The sequence below is a fragment of the Sphaerodactylus townsendi genome, linkage group LG08, assembly GCF_021028975.2.
Source record: "Sphaerodactylus townsendi isolate TG3544 linkage group LG08, MPM_Stown_v2.3, whole genome shotgun sequence".
Lineage (NCBI taxonomy): Eukaryota > Metazoa > Chordata > Lepidosauria > Squamata > Sphaerodactylidae > Sphaerodactylus > Sphaerodactylus townsendi.
Genome location: NC_059432.1, coordinates 73,111,970 through 73,136,548, shown reverse-complemented (window position 1 = coordinate 73,136,548; position 24,579 = coordinate 73,111,970). Strand labels below are relative to the sequence as shown.

At 42.9% G+C, this 24,579-nt stretch overlaps 1 protein-coding gene across 6 annotated transcripts in view; it reads left to right on the top strand.

The window, feature by feature from the left end:
* SNED1 (sushi, nidogen and EGF like domains 1) overlaps positions 1-24,579 on the top strand; it is a 93,832-nt gene that overhangs the window by 26,304 nt on the left and 42,949 nt on the right. For all 6 annotated transcript variants that reach the window (XM_048505157.1, XM_048505158.1, XM_048505155.1 and 3 more), the window contains exons 2-10: positions 10,529-10,816; positions 11,102-11,242; positions 12,975-13,137; positions 16,821-16,946; positions 17,906-18,019; positions 21,806-21,919; positions 22,289-22,402; positions 22,599-22,715; positions 23,592-23,717. In XM_048505157.1, coding sequence (XP_048361114.1) covers positions 10,529-10,816; positions 11,102-11,242; positions 12,975-13,137; positions 16,821-16,946; positions 17,906-18,019; positions 21,806-21,919; positions 22,289-22,402; positions 22,599-22,715; positions 23,592-23,717 — 1,303 coding nt within the window. The remainder of the gene's footprint in view (positions 1-10,528; positions 10,817-11,101; positions 11,243-12,974; positions 13,138-16,820; positions 16,947-17,905; positions 18,020-21,805; positions 21,920-22,288; positions 22,403-22,598; positions 22,716-23,591; positions 23,718-24,579) is intronic.

The window sequence follows — 24,579 nt, the reverse complement described above, 5'->3', positions numbered from 1 at the left end:
GACTGTACTCTTAGACTGAGTGTGTACATTGATTCCAGAATTATTTGAATAAAAGTCCATACAGTATTATATCCCTTGTTGTGGTGGCAATCCCTAACAGAGGCCTGAAGTGAAACGTGTGGAATCTAGCGCAAGATCTAAAGTCTTATATCTGTTAGCAGCCTCCTTCCAGTGGCCCTGGTATCATCTTGGAAAGTTAAGGATCTTTACCTACTATTGTTATGCAGAATCTTGGGGTCTACCCCTTTCAGAGTAGGGAATTAGCAAAGGGCAGACCTTGTTTTAATGAGAGGCTGGGCAAGCTCGGAATCTTGGTAGTCTGAGTTAATAGAGAGTTGCTTTTGCAAGGAATCCACAAGAGAGTGAAATCAAGTTAACATAGGCGTTTTCCGTATGGACCATGTATCCTGGGATGGGGAGGTGAAACATCGCGGTTTGACAGTGGCGTTCCTGCCTAGGGACAGGGGGTACCCTATGTCCCCGGGCGCCCCCCATTTGGTCACGTGGGGGGGCGCCACCATTTCAGGGTCGTTTGTGTGATTTTTAATTTTTTTAGTGTTTTTTACGCTTTGGCCTGCAGGGGGCGCATTTTTAAGGCTAGCAACACCGAATTTTCAGGGTACCATCCAGAGACTGTCCTGATGATACCACCCAGGTTTGGTGATGTTTGGTTCAGGGGAAGCAAAGTTATGGACCCCCCCCCCAAAGAGGGTGCCCCATCCCCATTGTTTTCAATGGGGAGCTAACAGGAGATGGGGAGCTACCCATTTTGAGGAACCATAACTTTGGTCCCCTGAACCTAACTTCACCAAACACTGGAGTGGCATCATAGGAAATAGTTACCAGATGATACCCTGGTACAATTTTGGTGTCACTAACTTTTACAAATACACCCCTTACAGGCCAAGAAAGTTACCCAAGATTCTTTGTTTTGCAGTGAGCTTTGCTCCCATTGCTAGCCAATGGGGAATTTCTGGGAAGTGTGTAGAGCAGGCTGCACATTTTTGAAGATAAGAGGCACCAGACTTCAAGGGTGGCTCAGGGAGGCCCTCCTGGTAATAGCCTCCAGGCATCGAGACCTTTGTTTATGAGGGTCCAATTTTATGGGGCCCAAAAAGGGTTTTTTTGTTTCCCTGCTCCTTCCCATTCAAGCCTGTGGGCTGAGTTCCCCTAGAACTCTCTCAACTCGTTCCCCCACTCCAGAAGCAAAGCTCCACCAAGCTTGGATGCTATTGCCACCCAAGGCCTCTTGGAGCCACCTTGAACGTCTGGCGCCTCTATCTTCAAAAAATGTGCAGCCAGTGCTTACACACTCAAGAAATTCCCCAAGAATCCTGCCAGGCTCTTCCAGCAAATTCTGTGGTGGGAAAAAATTACTTTTACCACCATAGACTTCCCAATAAGGGCTTTCTGTTATGCCCAGATGGCTCTGTGGTAGAGGTTGCAATGGGAGGCACTGTGGCAGGGGTCTTGCTCTGGGTGGGGAGGCATTTCCTGCAGGGCTGCTGGTGTGAGGAGTCTCCTGAAAGGAAGCCAGCCAAATTTGCTAAAATGCTGTGGGCACCAAGTTGAAGGAGTGAACCCACAGTGATGCCCCACAGCATTCGGCTACATCCCAGGCAAACTTTGGAGTGCCCCCACCCAGAGCAAGACCACTACCACATTGCCTCCTGTTGGAAACCTCTACCACAGAAGCCAGCTGGGGCATAACAATAAGCCCCATTGAGGGAAGTCTATGGTGGGAAAAATAATGTTTCCCACTGCATAGAACTTGCTGAAAACCTGGCAGATTCACCTGGGAATTTCTGAGTGTGTAAGCACTGACCACACATTTTTGAAGATAGAGGCACCAGACTTTCAAGGTGGCTCCAAAGAGGCCTTGGGTAATAGCATCCAAGCTTGAGGTGAGCTTTGCTTCTGGAGTGGGAGGGGGGGCGAGTTGAGAGAGGGGTTCTGGAGAGAACTCCAGCCCGCTTGAGCTTCATGGGCAGGAGCATGGAAACAAAATAAGCCTTTTGGGGGCCCATAAAATTGAACCCTCAGGAAGCAAAAGTCTCTTTGCCTGGATGCTCTTACCAGGAGGGCTTCCTGGAGTCACCTTGAAAGTCTGGTGACTCTATCTTCAAAAATGTGCAGCCTGCATCAGAAATTCCCCATTGGCTTACAATGGAGCAAAGTCACTGCAAAACAAAAGAATCTTACAGGCCAATTTTCTTGGGGTGCCTGGAAGGGGTGTATTTTTAAAGCAAGTGACACCAAAGTTCAGGGTATCATCTGGTAACTATTCTTATGATGCTGCACAGGTTTGAGAGTGAAGTTAGGTTCAGCGGGACCAAAGTTATGGTTCCCTCAAATGGGTAGCCCCATCTCCTGTTGAAAGCTCCCATTGAAAACAATGGGGATGGGGGGCATTCCATTTGGGCATCCATAACTGCTGCTTCCCCTGAACCAAACATCCTGAAGCGGATGGCTATCATCAGGGCAGTCTCTGGATGATGCCTGAGAATCATGAATGCTGTTAGCTTTCAAAATGCCACCTCCTACAGGCCGAAAAACGCACAAAATACCCCCCCCCCCAGCCCAAAATACCTTGCATTCACATTTGTTCATATTTGGGCGGGACATAATTGGATACTTTTTGTCCAAATGTGCCCAGATTCCGGCTGGAATCTGGTATTTGTTTTCATCTAAATCTCCAACCCTCAAAAAAGTGATGTTGTTTTCAGGGTGGGAGAGAATCCACCCCAAAAAACAGCATCACTTTCCGAACCCCCCAATCTTAACTTCAGGGACCCCAGATTCTCCCTTTAAGGTGGATTTAAAAGAAGAATCTGAGCTCCCTAGTTTAAACACCATTGAAAGTGATGCTGTTTGGGGGTTGATTCCACTGGAGGTGTTTTGTGAGAGATGATGCTGACATTTGTTTGGTAAATGTTTTGCTGGGGGTGGTTTGTGAGAGATTTACATGCTTAAAACCCACTTGCACTGGCTTGGAGTTGTTTCTCAGGCTAACAACCTACCTCATAGGGTTGTTGTGATTAGGAAATTAGGAAAAGAGTTGGTGGGGAGAGAGCCATGTATGTTTTGCTGGGAGTGGGAGGTGTTTTGTGAGCTGGTGCAAAAAATAATTGTTTGTTCATGGTGAGGGAGGGTGGCCGCCCATTCGCTGGGGGGGGGGGCGCCAAACTCAGGTTTTGTCCCCGGGCTCCAGTTTGCCTAGGTTCGCCCCTGCGGTTTGAGCATGGCTTCCACCCCTAAATCAGGCCTGCTTGTTGGGGAATTGTTTCCCTATTTGGGTAATAAGCAGAGTGAGAGGAAAGACCAGGAGACTTTTGCTGTGATTATAAAAAAGAAACTTTACTTAACTAAATTAGGGTAGGGTATACATGGAATAAACATAACAAATCCTTACTATTCTAGTACAAACTTATTTACAGAACTTAGGCACATGTGAGCCCACATGTGGCCTAGGCATTCCACCTCTTAAGGTGAATCCATCTTACAGGTACAAGAAAAACCTTGTGTGTGTGAGACAAAGAAAACATAGTTAACTTTATAACCTCTGACCTACGTGCTCTGCCTCACATAAGCAATGTCGGATTAACTGCCCAATGACTCATCAATGAATTGATAGCAAGACACTGACCTCACTAGCTAATTAACATGCACACAGTTAACCCCTTGTTGTCAGGATTGTGACAGACACTTGCAAATCCTAACAAACCCCTTCTCAAGTGTCATTGTCACAATGCACTTGCAATCATATCATCATAAAGCTTAATCATAACAGTAAAACAAAATTCAACTTCATCATAACAATGCAGATATCAAATTCAATCACATTAAAATTGCATGCATAAACTTTCTCGAAGATTTTCAAACTTCAGTCTTCCCAGTGGCTTCATTGAAGATGTCAGCCACCATCTCTTCTGAGGGTGTATACTTTCGACATTGATCAGTCCTCTCTTCATCATCCGTCTCAGTCCTGAGATCTTGATTGCTTGATGTTTACTTCTATTGTTGAGTCCCTTCCAGACTTCATCAGGGTAATGCTGAAGCAGTTGTCCCTCAAACAGGAGTAAGTGGCTTAGATTCATCTATGCCAAAGTCAACTTCAATGAAACAATGATCCATTCCATTTCTAGAGCATGCACTATTGGCTGCAATGCATTCAGATTCTGTAGTAGATTGAGGCAATAATAGTCTGTTTTCTACTAGTCCAACTTATCAAGTTCTCTCCATAGTAGTAGAAACTGTATCCACTTGTTGAAGCAATATCAGTGTTGTCTTCGCCCCAGGTTGCATCCATGTAACCTGGTAGTTTTGGATCCTTGCAGGGTGGAATCCTCAATTTTAAGTCCATTGTTTTAATCAGATATTGAGGCTATTCTCTTTACAGCTTTCAATCATGATGATTTGGGTGCACTTGTCTTTCTGCTTAATATTCCTCTACAGCAGCTGTGATACTCTGGTCTTGAGACTGTGCTCGAATACAGCAACTTTTAATGGCTTCTCTATATCTATGATTGTTCTCCATTGGCTGTCCATCCGGTGAGGCCTGGGTATTCAGGCTTCATTGGTTCAATCCTGACACCTTTGCATCTTTCATATTCACTTTTCAGTTCAATAAAGTCCATGATCTTTGCTTTCTGGTTGAGAAGAAATCCTCCGCCAGGTTCTTTCCATTTGTATTCCCAAATATTTAGCTTTGCTTCTCCCAGTTGCTTTACTCCAACAGATGGAATTCATCATCTTTGGCAATTTCCTGCCTGCATCCTCAAGTCTGGCAGCAGACTAAAGATCATCAACAAATGTCAAAATGTACTGGTACTGTCCATTTTCATTCTTGAAAATAAACATGGTTCAGCTTGCCCTTGCTGAAAACGCTTGTTCCTTTAGTAAAACTGTTAATTTCTCATTCAAGCCCTAGCGGCTTGTTTCAAACCCGTACAAACTTTTCTGGAGCCGACACACTAAGCGTTCATTTTTTGGGCCTTGGGAATTCCTTCTGGTAATTCCATGTAGATCTCCTGCGACAGCTCCCCATTAAGAAACGCAGTCTTAATGTCCAGATGCTCTACGTGCATCTTCCTTGCAGCTGCAATACTTAACAATGTTCTGATAGTTGTATGGGAGACAACAGGTGCAAATGTATCAAGTATAATCATAACCTTAGGGTTTTCTGGGTGAAGCCCTTAAAGCCAGAAATGGGCTTTGTATTTCTCAACACTTCCATCAGGAGTTGCGTTTTATTTGAAAACCCATTTGCACCCACTGCCCTTCCTGTTAGGGGGGGGCAGCTTAGTTAAAGTCAGGTTTGATTCTGTTCTAAAAGGGTCCAACTCATCTTGCACTGCTTCCATCCATTTGTCCCTTTCAAGGGATGGGCAGTTGCATCATCATTCAAGCTATTAGAGTTCACTTTCCAGATTCAACATTTGCATGACAAAACATAGTCATCATATTTCTTTGGCATAACTCCTTTGTTAGCCCTCTGTGATCTCCTTTCAAGTGACAGAGTCTCTTCTTCCTCTGTGTCACTTTGCTCTGAGTCAGACTGCTTGGTGCCCTTCTAAACTGGCAGTTTCCAAACTATCACTAGGGGCAACAACAACTTCACTGACCAACTCTGATAAGGTGATTTCCCCAGGCTCTGGAGCGGGCCTTTGCACTCTGCGTTGCCCTGGATAGGAGCCTCCTGGGGAAATTCCCCTTCATCAATGTAAGCTGCATTCAAAGGCGTCCAACTTGTCCAGTTGTAGGATTCAGGATCCTATATCCCCATGAAAGTAAGGACTTATCCTATTAAAATACCAAGTTCCACTCTTGGATTAACCAGCGGCTCTCTTTTCTTTAGGGACAAAGCTAAAACTTTTTTGATCGAAAGACTTTAAATACTTTAATCCTGGCAGCTTGCCATTCCACAGCTCATAAGGAGTCTTTCCTGTTGCTGAGTGAATGCTTCTATTGGCTAATACCAAGTAGGTGGCAGTATTTGCTGCCTCTGCCCGAAGTAGAGTCAGAGCAGGTTTGCTTGCATCAACAAACAGCAGTAGCTTCTAGAATGATCCCTGTTGACTCGCTCAGATTCCTGCATTCTGGAAAGCTATACTTTACTGATCTAGCATGCACAATGCCTTCGCACAATGGCTAAATACTCTTCAAGATTGTTATTAATAAATTCCAGAGCCATTTGTCAGAGAATATGGCCTACCTCCTGGAGACTTGCGAACTTGTTTTTTTTCGGTAGCTAGATAGCCTTTCAGTTTATCCAGCGAAAGCTTGGTCTTTTTGACTTCAGGAAATAAACAGCTTACATATTTACTTTTGGCTTCACAGATTGTGAGCATATGCCTGAAAGCTCCGCCACAAGAATGGCGACAAAGGGCCTACCAAGTCACAATGGTCACCCTTTCCAAAAAAACTTCACATTGGCTTCTTGGCCTTTTGTTCTACTGACCCTAGGTGCAGTCCTTTTCCTTTCAAACAAATCTCTACGATTTCTCAAGAGTTAGGCCACAGTAAAAACTTTCAAGTGCAACTTTCAACAAGTTGTTTCCTGAACTTAAAAGATCGATGACCCAATTTTGTTACCAAGAAAATAAGCACGTTTTGTGTGTTTGCAAAATGTCCTTAGGGCACTTTCAAAGATTTATCATCAGCATCAAATGGGTTTACATCTTTCCAGATAGTAATAAGTACCATGGAGCTCAACGCGGAATGTCTTATTTGAATTCCTGTCAATGATTAGACAACATTCTTCCTTCATAACAATTTCACATTTGCCTTTACAAAGCTTGCTGTAGACAAGAGATTGTCCCCAACGGTTTAGGGACATAGAAAGCCTTTTTTCAAAATTAAACAATATCATTTCTCCTTTTCATCGTAAAAGTGCAATTTTGCTGATCCTTCTCCCTCAGGGCAAAACTGCTCCCCGTGGCTTGGGTTAAAGAACTTCATTTGCATGGCTTCAAGTCAGTAAAATACTTTTTGTCATTCAAAACATGCTTTCCTGCGCCAGAGTCTAACAGAAACCAATTCTCCTTTCCTTTGGGTTCCAGAGTCATTGGCTAGCAAAAAAAAAGGTTTTACAGAGCTTGAGGAAAATTTTCACCTCCTTTTTTCTTTTTTGCTCAAGGTGCATTCTTTGCATTCCTTCGGGAGAGCCCTTTTGTCTAAACTTATTTCCATTTGTAAGGCTAGTTTCCTTGGACCAGCAGTCCAGAAGCCACGTGACCCTTTTTTCCACAGGTGGAAACAGGTTTTCTGCTGCTTTTGAAAATGACCATGCACTTTCAAGAGTGAGGTTCCCATTTCCTGGAGAACTTGACTTCTCTTTTAAGACCAATTTGCAGCATTTCTTAAAGTAATTTTAGGGCATAATCCACTGTTAAAATCATCACGAGCTTGGAAATTGCAGCTTCATAGAGAGTTATAACGTTCTGTAAAACTCACAAGTAAAACGCCTTAGAAAATCATCGTCTAGCAATGTAAGCTCCTATTGCTTTCGTATTTGATGTCTTAAATCCTCCATATATTGTAGATGCTCAGTTAAAAAAACTCCTTGGGGACATTCTGCATGTATACAGTTGTTGCCTGAGCGATCTGACAAATTGACTTGATCCAAATGCATATCTACCATTTAAAAGATTCCCATACAGAGCACGTGCAGTTTGCAATCCATTGCTAGAGCAGCCTCAGATTCATCCAGAGATGAACATATGAAGAGTAAGGCTACTTTTATCATCACATTTAAACTGGCTCTGGGCTCTATCGCCAGCATCAGGCCTGGCCCGGATTCCTGTTAGGACATACGCTATTTCTTGGACTTAAATTCTGAAACATGCAGATTAAGCCACATGAGGAAGTTATTTTGTCTAGTTTTTCTTAACGGTGGCAAGCTGGGGGGGCTTGACTTGCATTGACCTGTACAGGCATTCACGTGTAGAAGATCTGGGCCCAGCTGTCTGCTGTGGACATGTTGCTCCTCTTCTTGTGTCTTCTTCCCATTCAAAAGCACCACTGTAAATCCAAGATACCTCCGATTGAGGCAGCGAGAAAAAAAAACTTTTCTTTTTAAAATCTGCACAGCAATCTCTTTCTTTGGTCTCCTGCATGGCTAGTAAGCTGTCTGGGCCCCATAACCTTTTGTTGGGGGAATTGTTTCCCTATTTGGGTAATAATAGAGTGAGAGGAAGACCAGGAGACTTTTGCTGTGATTATAAAAAAGAAACTTTGCTTAACTAAATTAGGGTAGGGTAGCACATGGAATAAACATAACAAATCCTTACTATTCTAGTACAAACTTATTTACAGAACTTAGGCACATGTAGAGGCCCACTTGTGGCCTAGTGCAATCCAACCTCTTAAAGGTGAATCCATCTTTACAGGTACAAAGAAAAAAACCTCGAGTATTGTGTATTGAGATTCGAAAGAAAACATAGTTAACTTTATAACCTCTGACCTACGTGCTCTGCCTCACATAAGCAATGTCGGATTAACTGCCCAATGACTCATCAATGAATTGATAGCAAGACACTGACCTCACTAGCTAATTAACATGCACACAGTTAACCCCTTGTTGTCAGGATTGTGACAGACACTTGCAAATCCTAACACTGCTCTGCATGATTTCCCTTATCCTGGGGTTTTCAAAAAACACTAAATTGGCGGTTCTTTTGAAAAACCCCGCACCGCTCCCACTCCCATGCAAACACCATGGGAGATGGGCCGGTTTATTTTTCTCACCTCGCCGCCTGCAGCCAATCAGAATGGTGGGAAAATGGGAGTGTTCACGCATGCACAGAAACATTGGCATGGAAAATGAAAATAAACCGGGGGCTTGTGCATAATTACCTGGAATTCTTCCTCCCAGTTTTAATGCAATATTGGGCAGCCGTGCAAAGGGAGAAACAAAGATAGAAACAACCCAGTATGTATGATCCCAGTTTTCCGCCCGGGATATTATGCCCTTCCGGAAAACGCCATAATGTTGTATGTTTTATTGTTACCCACCCTAAGACTGTGATATGGGGTGGGTAATAAATGAAAATAGAAGAATAGCCCTTCTGCAGGCGTGTTCACCCCTTATGCTGGTGGGTGAGCACCCATGTTGACACAACCCCGCGCCACTTCCAAGGCTTTATTTCTCTTTTTATTTCTTTGGATTCCTCTTAATCCTACTCTTAATCCTACTCTTGGAGACACCGTTGCTTTCCCTTTACTGTGCGTGCCTCCCAAGCTACTTCAGGAGAATGTCCTAGAAAAGCCACTCTGAAAAACTGTTTTCTCCCTCTGATGGCATGCAGTCTGGCAGTGAAGGCTCAGATGGATGAAAGGAAGTTTGCATGTACCTCAGGTCCCTCCCTAAAATGCAACTTGAAACTAATTAAGCCTCAATTTGCCTTATGGTTATATAGGGAAGGCTGTGTGGCAAACTCTTCACCAGCCACTCAGCTTTGCTATTTGCAACTAATTTTCCTTACTGAGAATTTCAAAGTTGCAAGTTCATACTTGCAGGGATGTCAAAGGATGGATTGGGAGCACAAGGCATTGTAATCTTGCTGGGATCCAGGCAAATACAAGCAACTCTCCCTTTGTTCTTGTGTGTGCATAATTAACAGAAATGCTTACGCATAATTCTGAAGGTAATAATTGTCCAAAGAATGATGAAGCCTGAGGTCAAACTAATGTACTTGGTAATTTTGTGGATTGGGACTAGAAGGCCATTACTATTGCAGTCCAGTGTGGGATCAACAATACTACACGAATGGGATGATATTCTGTAGAGCAGAAAGGAATGAAAGTGTACGTTTCCCTTCAGAAGGAGGGAGGATGTTTGACTCATGCTCCAGTAGACCTGTTTGCACCTACATTGCAGCAGGGACCAAAATACTTTCTCCTCCTACTGGTACCTTCAGAATGAACCCTTTGCCTATTGAAAGCAAGCAAGTGAATGCTAAGTTCTACTGCCTTCTGAGGCGAGATTGACCCAAATGAACTGCACCTTGTTTGTTTAAATCGCTGTGGCTGCTGCAGTTTTCTCAGCTGTTCCTCCTTCCTTTGGCCCATCTCCGGCAGGAGAACAGGGCATGGCTTGTTCTGCTTTCCTTTCCAGACCCCTGGGCTGTGGCTCTCTAACCCTCAGATATAGCAAGCAAGTGGAATAGTAGGAAGGGGGATGACTGAAGGCCGTTCCTTGGCTATTTTTTGGAAACCGTTTTTTCATCCGCAGCCACTAGCACTTAGGAGAGTGGCGTGTCTGCACTTCAAAGTCCAGGAAGGGGAATGCAGTATTTTATTTTAAAAATATCATTCTAAAATAAGTATTTGACCTGTGTTGTGGGGCATGTCCCTGAAATTTCCTGTGGTCTGCCAGTTCTCTAATTATTAATGGAGGGCATATAAGAGAACAGCTCTGGGACACCGTAGTTTACGTTCACTTTGTGTAAAAAGTCAACTTCAGGGAAATTTGATTTTAATCCATCCCCTGATTGTTGACCTTGTTTTTCACTGTTCTTCTGTCTAGGTAAACAACAATGGGATCATCTCCTTTCTGAGGGAGGTATCCCAGTTTACACCAGTGGCTTTCCCCATCTCAAATGATCGACGTGTGGTTGCAGCTTTCTGGGCTGATGTAGATAATCGGCGTGCAGGAAAAGTATATTACCGGGAAACGAGGGACCAAACTGTCTTGGAGAAAGCCACTAAAGATATCTGGCAATATTTCCCAGAGTTCCCAGAGTTCTCTGCCCAATGGGTATTTATAGCCACTTGGAACCAGGTCACCTTTTTTGGAGGAAATTCACTGTCTCCGGTAAGTGGATTGGAGTTTGATGCTACTAGCAGGATTATTTTAGCTAGAATGTACACACACATGCAATCTAGTATACCAGCATCCTTGCTGAAAACCACTCTGACCTAAAATCCTAGCTCAGACCTGTTTCTGCTTGACCTCTATGATCTGCAAATAGTAGGAACTATGTTTTGAATAGCATAAAGCTAGACATTCTGATTCAAGCATTCACAACAAATTTTCACTGATAACTAGTATTACCGTTCATTCTAACACCCTCCCTTTTGTGTGTGCCCTTTTTTAAAGGTAAATACTTTCCAAATAGTCCTCATCACCGATGGGATACTGTCCTTCACTGTCTTCAACTATGAGTCAATCACCTGGACCACTGGCATGCATGCCAGCAGCGGGGGAAATTCAGCAGGCCTGGGAGGCATTGCGGCCCAGGTAGACTCCATGGTCACACCTTTCAAGCAAGTCTTCTTTCTAATACACAGTCACATTCTTTCAGACAGTAGTGTTGTTTTATTTTTAACCATTATTTATTATTAAGATCATGAAACAACAAGGTAATTCTCTCTCAATCCCCAGAATCAGCAGTAATTACCTACCATATATTCCTTTATTTTTCAATGCTAAGACCATATAAGGGGATTTGTTACAGAGAAACTATCGCTCTTTACACTTGCCCATTCCTTGTCGTTCCTTCACCTTCTAAGCCTCAGATTTTTAAGGGCCATCCAGCAAGTAATTATAACAAGTACAACTCTCCATTAGTATTCTCATTTCATCCTTGTGTGGATTTTTCCCCCTTTTAACTGATGGTTGTTTGTACGTATGAATTTACCACCCATTGATCTATGCATGGCTGGCTGCTGGCTCTTGATCTGAGAATCTTCAGTAAGTAGGAAATTGCAGGTGTAACGGAAATGGTTATCGTTTTAACCCCAGAAATTTAGAAGTGCAGACTTTTATGACTGTAAACAGAGCAGCAACCACGTGCTTTGGGTACTGTATAGTGCTTCAGGAATGCCCTGGCCCAACCCCAGCCAGGGAAGGAGGGAGAAAGAAGAAGTTGAAAAGTTTTCACTGGGCAGCAATTTGTGACCAAGATTGCAAGAATGTGCTGCTGTAATGCGCAGTGAGTTGGAGTGGTTCAGCACGAGCACCTCGCAGCTCAGCATGGCAAAGGCTTCTGCTTGGCTTGCACTAGCTGAGCTTTGCTTGGTTTTTGTGGAAAGGAGCTAGAGAGTCCAAGAGTTTCTTAGATTCACCCTGTGCAGATGAGTAGGGATGAAAATAGGCTCAGCATTTGTTGTGCCTTCCAGCAAGTGAGTCATGGATATATGGGGATTGCTGAGGCTTTATTATGCCAAGATCCATTTGGGACAAGGGTTGCAGTAAGTAGAGCGTCTGATCTCCCTTTCTCTCTGCTATCCCCCTTTTTTTCTTTTAATTCTGACAGTTCAGCATGTATGATAGCCAAGATAGTTAATCATAACTAACATAGCAAACAGCATGGGATGCTATTTAGGATGCTGGGCTGGTTTTTCATCTGTATGACTACAGAAGCTAAAATCAGGGTCCTGTTGCAATGGGTGTCATAGAAAGAGAATGTGTGCTTCAAACCAGCCTTGCAAATACACATGCAAAAGACACTTGTCCTCAAGAAGAGTGACCAACCTTACCCAGCCTGCATCACTGAAAAGAAATGAAGATACCATTTTTGTCAAACTTCTCTGCCTGGTTGCATGGAGATTATTCTCTTGAAGGGTGACCAGTAAAGGGAATATTTACAAGGCTGCCCTCAACGAACCTGCATTCTGAATGAAAAACATCTGGAGCCTAGATGGAATCTATCTAGGCAGAACATCCAGAAGGGCAAAGAAGAAATATTGTGGTCTTGACCCTTCGAACGTCTACACACTTTATAGATCAAACTTGCTGTAGAGCTAGGTGCTATATTCAATACCCAGTCCAAAGGGATACATTTCATATGGGAAGTGGTTGTAAAATGGTCCTGTGTAGGAAAACCTGATGCCTCCCTTCCTTATGTTCTTGCAGTCCATTCCTCTGAAGGGTACTGGGGCATGGTGGAAGAGAGAAGCCCCTTGTCTTTTCCCACAGCTGGCCTGCTTTCCCCAGTGAGAGGTTTCACTCTCTGCCCTTGTCTTCCTAGGCAGGTTTCAATGCTGGTGATGGAAAACGGTATTTTAACATCCCCGGATCCCGCACTGATGACATTGTCGACGTGGAGATGACAACAAATGTGGGTATCCCCGGGCGCTGGGTGTTCAGAATCGATGATGCCCAGGTGCAAGTGGGGGGCTGCAACAACACAAGTAAGAGGACAGCAGTGAGGTTCATTTAACCAAATCAATTTTTCTAGCCCTTCCTTTGTGCCATGAGAATTCCAGTGTCAATGCAAGCCAGCAGCTATGGAGTTGGTGTGTGGAAAAGGGAAAAAACTAAGCACCGCCCCCAGCTATACAAATAATGAAATAATATGACCAACAAGATGTGTGATTCATTGATGAAGAGTCCATATGCAACTGGTTGTGGTGGGTTTTCCAGGCTGTGTGGCCGTGGTCTGGTGGATCTTGTTCCTAACGTTTCGCCTGCATCTGTGGCTGGCATCTTCAGAGGTGTATCACAGAGGGAAGTCTGTTACACGCTAGCCCCTTCCGCACATGCAGAATAATGCACTTTCAATCCAATTCCACAATTGTTTGCAAGTGGATTTTGCTATTCAGCACAGTAAAATCTAGCTGCAAAGTGCATTGAAAGTGGATTGAAAATGCATTGTTCTGAACGTGTGGAAGGGGCCACTGTGTCCATGGACACAGTGTGTAACAGACTTCCCACTATGATATAATTCTCTTGAAGAAGACTGCCAGCCACAGGATGAAGTATAAACATGTCAGGAACTAAGATCCACCTGTAGACTCCTAACCACACAGCCCGAACCCACCACAACTCTAAAGTTGAACATCTAATAATGGCTGTGAAAGCCTTCGACAATACATAGTCCATGTGCAAGTTACAAATCATGGGAACATTATTTTGTTATTGGATGAAGCTTGGAGGGTATATCTTTGGCTGGGGAACAGTGTTTTTTTTTCTGCCAGTGACAATTAAGGTTTCTTTACTTATTCTCAAGGGTGAAACAAAATAGAACAATGGAGTGTTTTTGAGATAAATGTGACATAATGCCAGACTGAATAAGCACAAATGAGCCCTTAGAGCCTTTGTATAATCAACTAAATTTTTAAATGATTGATTAGTGGCAGCCAAATAGTGAGGGTCAATTTTAATTGGTGGCACTGAATTAAGGTGGCATATCCTTTATAATTCTTTTTTGGTTCAGGTTAGTTACTGTAATTATTGTAATAAGAAATAGAAAAGAAAATGAAAATATAACCTTGGGGTGGAATATGTGAAAGGATAGGTTTATGCGATTAAATTGTAAGGTTTTCATAAATATTTCAAAAATGCTCCTATATTGAGGCTTTTTATAATCTGCAAATTTAAATATAGTGAATTATTCATTATGTCTAAAAGAATTGATTCAGGTAACCTTTAATCAGTTAACACCCCCTATTTAAAACACATTTTCCCCAAAGCAATGCAAGGTAAAGTTTTGAAATGACACACTTTGAAGACTCATTTAAAACATTCATGTGCCTTGGGTGGCTCAGGCCAAGGTCGTGGAGGGGAAACTGAAGATTTCTCTGTATTTTGAGGGTAGGAGTGATCCTGACCTCCCTCCCTTTCTCTTCTTGAGCTGTCAACTCCCCCCACCACAGTCTGGTTAACAGCAGGTATTGGAAGCATCGCTGTGGAGGCTTGGGGCTTGCTTTTCTTGAACTTGTATGTAAGGACTTGGATCCAGTGGTAAGCTTTCAACTAATGGAAGGCACCTCTGTCATCAGAACAGAACTTTCCTACCTGAAGGGAAATTGGGAATCCACAATGGGAGGGGGGTGACTGGTAACCCCCCCCCCCCCCCCAGCTCTTTCCGCTAGTGGAAAATTACTGCTGGATCTATCCTGAGAATCCAGGATTGCCAAGAAAAACAAAACTTCTTATTCAGAGCCAATAAACCTCTGAAACCCAGCCTTGGTCTCTGTGCTCTACAGGACAACTGTTCACTGTATGAAACAGGATGCTGGACTATATAGACCACTAGTCTGATCCAGAAGGCCTCAAGGTTTCCGGTTTAAAATTTTTGCCCTGTTTTCTAATGCACATTTATAGTCAGGATACGGTTTTTAGAGTTGATTTTCTTCATTCTCATGTTACTTTTTGACAGTTGCACCTGTGTTTTGCGGTTATGTTATATATTGCTATAAGAATGGGGAAATTCTCAATAAATTTGTTTGAAAGAGAAAGCACAAATGGACTGCCTGATTTAACCTGGAAAATGTAGCTGTTTCCTAATTCCCCAAATGCAATTAGCAGACAAGCCCAAAAGGCAAGGGTATTTTGACACATTCCAACTTGGTGAACAATCTGTGGAATTTTATTAGTGGTGATTCTGCCGCCACCTGCCTGTTGTAACTGTAGAAGGAATATTCTTATATCCTATTAGAATGTTGCCATTTCAAAATCTATTTGGTAGGGTTCACTTTAGTGAAGGGTTAACAAATGTTTATTACATGTGGAATGGTTTGTCTCAAACTGGCTGTAAGTACAAGGTGTCTACTTTCTGCTTGTGAATATCGACTTTCCATCATCTGCAAGTACTTGAAAACAAAAATGCAAGCTTTTACTCAATCAGCAGCTCCTTAGCCTGAGATCCTCTGTTTCTGTGGCTATATGCCTCTCTGTTCTCTGTCCCCACCCCTTATTTAAAAAATGTATATAGTGAGGGTATTTTCCCTCCCTCTTGAGAAGTTCACTCCCTGGTGGGTTCTAAGGTGGCTCAACTACATGAGATATTGAAAATCCTATGTACAGAGTTCCCAGTATTGTTTAAATCACTCATGCAGGAACCAGATTCAGTCTGGGAAGTTAAATCTGTGCATCAATATATGTATGTTTTCCATAACAGGGCAAATAGCAGCTCCTTCAAGCTGCTCTGAGTTAGGAAAACAAGGGGCCTTGACTCCATTGTATAGTCCTGGTCTGAATCAGCTCTCCCCTATATTATTTTTCGGTCACTGGGAACTTCGTGATAGGATTGTGATAGATAGAATTTGTGATCGATAGCATATTGAGTAGTTGAGTCCTAAGGACTGTTTTGATTGCTTTGAATTTTCCTTGAAGACTTTAAATCTCTGGAATAATTTTAATTTTGTCAAAAACATAATTGTGCAGAGTTTTGGTAGCATTGCTAAATTTTGATTCTTGTGGTTTGTCTTAAAAACACAATCAAGGATAAAGAGGACACCTGCACAAAATGGGGTGAGCTGTAGGATATAAAACTGGCTGAAACTGTTGTGTGTATGCCTGTCTTTCAGAAACTTTAGAAATTTCTCTTAGTGAAAGGTAGTTGTTTCTTTAAAAAATTAATATTAGTTTGGGGATTAACAATCACTCATTTTGACCTTCAGATGTTTAGGATAAGTCATTGGCTGATCTTAAGCCTCATTTCCGCTTGCATAGTGCTCTGTGGTGGAGCATGTAGCAGTAGACACTTCTGCTCACAGAAGACCAGTGCCATTCAATGAGGCAAAAGTGCCTGGGGACAGATGAACATGGTCTGTTGCAGAGGACTATGTTTTCAATGAATGAAGAACAGCATGAGCAGAAACAAGGTTTAAAATCCAAACAATTGTTATAAACAGCTGAAAGCCAACAATTTATCATTTTTTAAAAGTTCTTTCGTTCATTACTAAACTTCAGTCCAGCTTAAGTGAAGGCTTAAATTGAGATGAATAATTTAAAATAAATGTAGCACTTTCATTCATAAGGCTAGTTAGTGTGTTAGCTACAGAGCAAATAGAAGCCATGAAAATTGTTGCTGCAACATATTCCGAACATATCAGCTTTTGATGAATTGTGAACTCCCTTGTTCTTGTAGCTTCTGTGTGTCTGACACTCCGCCCTTGTCAGAATGCTGGAAAGTGTATTGAGGACTGCATCACAGGGAACCCCTCCTACTCCTGCTCTTGTCTGGCTGGATTCACTGGAAAGCAGTGCCATATTGGTGAGTTTTGAAGGGAAAGGGGGCATACAGTAACAGAAGTAAAGCACCTGTCTTGCATCCAGATAATCTCAGGTTCAGTTCCTGAAATCTGCAGTTAAAAGGGAAAGACTACTGCCATAGGTACTGAAGAAGCACTGCCATTCTGAATGAACAGTACTGGGACAGAAGAACTTGTGGTCTGACTCAGTGTTTTTTAAAAAGTCATCACAGGCCTGCCAGTGGTTCTCAGGTTGTGCCGCTGCCATGAACAAGCCCAGAGAGGGCCCCAGAATTCCATGTGATCTGGTGCAGCTGGGCTGATGAGGGTTGAAGGCAGGTGTTCCGTGTCAGGTCAGGCAGGAGGGGGACAGATGCATCCTCAGTAATGCTTTTTTTTATTGGTGGGGGGGGGGAGATTAAAAAAGAGTTTTCAGATTTTTCCTGAATCAATGGCATCAACAATTTCAGGTGTTTGTGTTCACCAGGATTCAGAGGGGCCTTGTGTGAACTTGGTGAGCAACATTGTGTAATGACTAGTTTAAGGAAATCAGATTTATGGGTAGGAGTAGGTGGGCAAAGCAGTTATAAGCACATACATGTTTGTTAACAGAGTATACCCCAAGTTTGATGAAACATCTGTTTGGATTAAGTATGCCCCCTATCTGTGGATTTAATTATCTGCAATAGGGGCACAGTTGGGAATTAGATCTATAAATATAATTTATTAACTTTGTGGTATTACTGTTTGTTTATTGTGTGTGTGCATTAGTGTAAAACCTTGTGCATTTGGCCCCCAGTTGGAATGCAGGGGGGAGGTATTTTGTCCCTAAGAAGGAGCTGTAGGAAAAGGAGTCCTGAAGAAAAAGAGACAGTTCTAAGGAGACATCCATACTGTTGCCATTAAAATGGAATTACCCAAGTGAACCTGACAATATAAAAAAAAATAAAAGAAGATTATTTGTCTTTCCATTGTTTTCTAGATGTGGATGAGTGTGCTTCTAACCCATGTCGGAACAAAGCCTCCTGTATCGATGGCATCAACAATTTCAGGTGTTTGTGTCCTCCAGGATTCAAAGGAGCCTTGTGTGAAATTGGTGAGCAACATTGTGTAATGACAAGTTTAAGAAAATCAGATTTATGGGTAGGAGTAGGTGGGCAAAGCAGTTATAAACACATACGTGTTAACAGAGTTTTGGGACAGGATATGGATGATGCTTGTGAATTGTATGAACTACAGGCAGTATTTTCTGGGGGAAAATAGCACAAATGCTATTGATTTGCTGTGGTGGTATTGTTACCTTGTTTGTATGTTCAGGGCTGTACAGAGTACAAGAAGACTGCCCCCCCCCAATAACTTACAATATATAGCCCACCTTTCCTCCAAGGAACTTATGGTTATTTTAAGAGATGTCTACTATAACTAATTTTTTAAAATATGAAGTTTAATAACATTTTGCTAACTGTTTAAATCTTTTATGTATTTTATCTACATGACCCTTTTTCATGAAGAAGGGTCTGCTTATCAGTAAGTAGTTCACTTCCTCCAAGACAGTAACTTTTGTGCTAAAGAACAAACACTACAAAATAATTACAGAACTAATCCAAACACATTGGCACAAGTTTAAGCCTCTATAATCTAAAATTGTCAAGGTATACAATGAAAATAATTTTTGATATTTCTTGTCTAATTGGGTGGCTCCTTACTTTTTCTCTTTACTGAACAGTCAATAAAGCTAAAAGTTGAACAAGAAGTCTGACTCCTACTCAGAAGTGATTCATGCCCTAGATTAAAAAAAACTCCCCAAAACAAACAAATATAAAAATAATAAAGATAAAGATGTAGTCTTTAGTAGTTTGTAGTTAAAGGGCAGAAGAGGGTAGCTGTCTTATAGTTCTCTTCTGAGATATCCTGGATCAGGAGATTTTGCATCCCACAGATTTCAAAGCTGTTCATCTTTTGCCTTTGATATCTTTGCGTCACCGGAGGGGCTGCAGCAGCCTCCTGCTGTCAGCAGTGACCCTTGCAATATCTTCCAGGCCAGAGCTCATTCACAAGAGTTGCTTAACCAGGTCCTGAGACAGGTCATCTTACTGTTAAAAAATATGTTTCATTCTGTATCTGTGTCTTATACAATATATCCCAGGAAAAAAGGAATATCCCTAGAGCTTATAGATATGCTGTGGATGAAAATAAGGTTGGGTAGAGGGGAGAACTGGAAGAGACTCAACTTTGCAGGGTCAAGATTCTTAAATGCACCTGGTGTGATTAACAGGCGTGAACCAAACAGTAGACCTGAACAACTGCTCTGGTTAGACTATCCCACCTGTTGCTACCCTTTTCCACCAAAAGATCTAAGTGCGGTCATGTGTGGTGTGGCGGAAGTGACAGGAGCGTCTTCCATTGTTGAAAATAGTCCCAATTCGCTATTAGCATTAAAAAATGGTTTTTAAGTGCAGCAGCCTTCATCAAAACCATCATTCTGTGCACTATTGAACATTTTGCCGTCCGAGGGTGGAACTCATTCAGGACGAAGTCCCTGCCCAATAATCACACCACACTTTTGGCTGGGGTAAATCAATTGGCCATACCCATACTTTATTAATCAAGCAGAAGCGTGAGGTGCAGCATGGGTCTTGATCTGATCATATAAGCATCACAGCGAAGCTCCCACGGGTGGATGTCCCATACTGGAGCTTTGCTCTGCTGTGGGGCTCTGCCAGGCGGACACTCCTGGCAAGAGGTGCTCCCCAGACGCCCTGTTCGGTAGGGTAGTTGCCCCTTGCCACTGTCAGCCACTCCCGAGGGGAAGGGATAGCTCCCTAGCTCCCCTCCCCTGGCTCTTCCAGATCAATACCCATACGCAAAAACCACCAATGGCTATGACAAGTTAGCATGCATTAACAAAGCCAAGCAAAGTTAGGGAAAGGGGGGCGGGCAAATCGCTAGCCGGCCTAAGCACATGACTGGCATAAAGGAGAGCTTGGCCCTTTAAAGGCTCGGGCCACCCTCCCCTTTCTTGACGTGGCCGGCAGCCGCTGGCGTGCTGGCACTTGCCCTGGCCCAACATGGCCATCCGCCTGTTTTCGCCCTCGTTGAGTTCGGAACTGGAAAACTCCACCTTGCCCACCCCGATTGGCAACTTCAGCCCATGGTGATTCACAGCCATCTTTTACTTTGATAAGAAAGCATTTATATTGCCCCAAACGACTATTGTCGTGTTCTGTAGTAGCGCCTGCCATTTTCTGCCAGGTTCGGAAGCCTCTGTGCTGCCACAGCCATTGTAAGGTGGTCCCCAGGAGTTTCCGCTGCATGCAGCAGATCCGATGGCCATTTCACTTAAAAAAGTTAATTAATAAAGTTTGTTGATCCTGACGATCCCACTCATATGTGGTAGGTCTACCCAATGCTTCTTAATGGGAGGTAGACCAGTCCTCTGAGTGGTTGCTATTCCAATTGTGAAGCTATGAAAATTGCTCATTTAAAACAAAAAAAGAAATAAAAACCCACATGTGTACAGGATCGCCAGAATAAACAAACCTGATGAATAAACTTTTTAGAGTGAAGTGACCATTGGATGAGCTGCACACAGAGGAAACTCTTGGGGACAGTCTTAAAATGGCCACAACAGCACGGAGGCTCCTGTACATGGCAGAAAATGGTGAGCACTACTACAGAACAAGGTTTCAACAGCAGTCGTTTGGGGCAATGTAAATGCTGTCTTATTGAAGTAAAATGTTCAGAAGTGCACAGAGTGATGGTTTTGATGAAGGGTGCACTTAAAAATGATTACTGTTCATAATTTTTCAATGGGTGTAGAATCAGATCAAGGTAAGTACTGGGACCACGGTGGAGCATTCCACTACAAAGATGGTCCAAGAAATAATGGCAGATTAATTCTCAATTGAGGTTAGATCTTTTGGTGGAAAAAGGTATAGAATCATATATGATTCTTTGTAGTGTGTCTATGTACACTGAACAGCAGTGAGGGAATCATAAGGCTAAATAAGCTGGAGTCAAGAGGTAAATGGCTAATATGGGGGATCTTCACGACTATTTACAGCCATCAGCATAATTACCATAATATGACTTTTTTGTGCATAAGTTGCCTTGAACCATTAAAAAGGCAGGTATAAATGTCTTCATAAATAAATAACATACCAACTTTACATACATTTTACTTCCAAAATGCAGTTGCATTTTCCTACTATTGCATGAATAATTACTTGCAAATCTATAAAGCAAACTGGTCCTGCTTAACTCCATCTAGCTTTTGGTGGTGCCATTTTGTGTTGCATGCTGAAGCTGCAGAAAGTTGCAATGGAAGTCTGTCTCCTCCAGTGGACAGGTGGGCCTGGAAAAACCAAAGCATCCTCTGACTTGCTTCTTTCATAAGAACATTAGAAAGAGCCTGCTGGATCAGACAGAGTCCATCTAGTCCAGCACTCTGCTACTCGCAGTTGCCCACCAGGTGCCTTTGGGAGCTCACATGCAGGAGGTGAAAGCAATGGCCTTCTGCTGCTGCTGTTCCCGAGCACCTGGTCTGCTAAGGCATTTGCAACCTCAGATCAAGAAGGACCAAGCTTCGTAGCCAGAGATCGACTTCTCCTCCATAAATCTATCCAAGCCCCTTTTAAAGCTATCCAGGTTAGTGGCCATCACCACCTCCTGTGGCAGCATATTCCAAACATGACTTCTCATTGTTCCCTCTATGATGGTTTAGGGAAGACTGAAAAGGGGAGAAACAAAACTGTCTATGTGGCACGCACATTCATCAGCGGTGGTACAAATCTTATGCATACCTATTTATCTTTGTATAAGCGGAACTGCAAATTCTTTGTGTCTTAATTTAGTATTTGTTTCATTTGCTGAAACGTCACAGAGGAATCTCCATGTGAAGCCAAAGAATGCCTGAATGGTGGGGAATGCCAAGCAGCAAACAGAACAGCTGTGTGCCTGTGCCAGCCGGGCTACACTGGAGAAGATTGTGAGGCAGGTGAGATAACAAAAGGAGCACCAGCTCCTTCAGTTGGGGTGGGGCTTCAGTCAGGGATGGAAAAGGAAGATTTGGGAAGGTGTTCCAATGAATTGTGGTATCAGTCTTCTCACAGAATGCAGGACCCCAGCGTCCAGGGTCTCAGTCTGGTAGTTCCAGTGCATATCTATAGTTCTGCTTCCCTGTTCTTCTATGAGTAAGGGAATGCTCAGTGACGGGGATTGGATGCTTGCAATTCCAAGTTTGTTTTTTTTTGTTACGAGGGAGAACCCTTAAAATGTACATATTTGTGCCCGAGGTTAAGTCTACATCTGATTTTTGTACTTGATCCATCTTGGTGTTGTCGTTTTTTTGTTTTTCCTTTTACAGAACTAAATGAATGCGAGTCCAACCCATGTCTGAATGGTGGGCAATGTATGGACCTGGTGGACAATTACACCTGTGTGTGTGTGGCGCCATTCACAGGACAACGCTGTGAAACAGGTGCCCTGATTTCATAACTGTGTGGCAGCAGTCTCCTCCCCACAATGCCAGACTCTCTCAGTGGCGGAAGTCTTCATTCTTTCTCCGCTCTGATGCTCCTGTCAGGTTTCTACTTAAACCCAGCCCCATACTTGTAATGTTTCATTACTTGGCTGTGTTGGGCTGTACTGAGGCTCCCTACTCTTCTCCGCTCTAGATCCTTCAGCCTGTGAGGGCAAGAACTGCAGGAACCGGCAGACATGCAACTACATCCGCCCAGGGCGCTACATCTGCACATGCTCTCCAGGCTATTATGGGAACAACTGTCAGTTTGGTGAGCAGGACCACTTTGTACCCAACATCATCAACAAAACATGAAAAAGGACAAATTTTAAGTAAAGTATGCCCTGTGTGCCATCCAGACAAATTGCCTTCTTTTCCAAGTGGGATTGTTATCTAGCCTTTGCTGCCAGCAGGGGCAGGGATGGTAAAGAGGGAAAGGTAATTTTCTAGCAACATGTTCTATCTAAGGAAAATGTTTGCCCCCATATCATTAAAAAGTTTGAGTCATCATAATAATTGGCAAAGTTGTCTACTACACGTGTCTAACATACTGTGTTGTATTGAGCTGTTGTTGCTGTCAGTAGCCCTTTTAGTATTTGCATAGTGAAAGGAAGATTCTTGATAATGGAGCAGGTTTGGCACCTTCAAAAGAACTGGAAATATCACTGAATGTGACTGATATGTTGCCTTAACTGTCTGAATTATCTTGGGCTGAAAGACCCATCACTTTGTTGATGGCAGAAGTCCTATATAACCCCCCCCCCCACCTTCTGTGGAAAAAAAACCTTGTCTACCCTTATTCCCAGTAATAAGCATCCTTCAATACAAGGCTGTAACTTCCATAACAAAGCCTTTTGGGTACTTATAAATTACAGCCAAATCATTCCAGCCAAATGTTTGTTCAATCTGTTCTTAAAGATCTTCAGTGTTGGCTACTCCTGTGAAACTTCTAGGTAGAAAATTCTTCTTAGGATGTACCCTCCATCTTGTCCACAATAGACATCGAGAACAAATGAATCCCCCTCCTTCGTAAGCCTTTTTCATGAATTGGAGACTGTTAGTGACTGCCCTCATGGTCTTCCTTTCTCTATACTTCATGAACTTTGCTGTTTCCTCGTGTCAGTAATCATTTACAAATGTTTTATAGGTGGGCCCAGAATGCCCAGTGCATGTTTTTCCAATCCATGCCAGAATGAGGGCACTTGTCTTGAAACCAGTCAAGGCTACGTGTGTGAATGTCTTGAGGGATTTTCAGGTCCTGATTGCAGGGACAGTAAGTATTGGAATTTCAAAATCAAACTACACATAGCGCTCAGTCAAATTAATGCTTTCTCTAAGGATTTCTACAAATATTATTATGGAAAGTTACTGCAAGAAGTTGTAATTAGGATGAAAATTGTTTTGGAGTGGATGACAATTATTTCTTTCCATGGGCGCTTGTATTTCTTATGAAAATTACCCCATTGAGAGTCTTTCTGCCTGGTGGAGAAAGTGTACAGGTATATTATCTCCTTCCCCTAGAAAGAGAGTAGTTCAGAGGGGTGAGGTTACCGCATACAAATTACATTTCTTCTGTTGCAAACTGTGGTTTCTTGTAGTTTCTCTAAGGGGGAAAATGACACTTAGATATAAATCATATGGCCATTTGCACCACAACATTTCCAAGGCTCAGACATGTGTGATCTTAGTGAGTGTCAGAAATCTGACAGACCAGGGATAGGCAACCTTTTTGACCCAGTTGCCCCCCCCCCCCCCATCCTCTGCCAGGCACCTCAGGGGCTTTCTTTGAACCAGCTGGTGGTTTCAGGAGGCCATCATGATCCTAAACCAGTGATGGCGAACCTTTTTGAGACCGAGTGCCCAAATTGCAACCCAGAACCCACTTATTTATCGCAAAGTGCCAACACGGCAATTTAACCTGAATACTGAGGTTTTAGTTTAGAAAAAAACAGTTGGCTCCGAGGCATGCGTTACTCGGGAGTAAGCTTGGTGGCTTTGCTTTGAAGCAACTGTACATAAGAACATAAGAACAAGCCAGCTGGATCAGACCAGAGTCCATCTAGTCCAGCTCTCTGCTACTCGCAGTGGCCCACCAGGTGCCATTGGGAGTTCACATGTAGGATGTGAAAGCAATG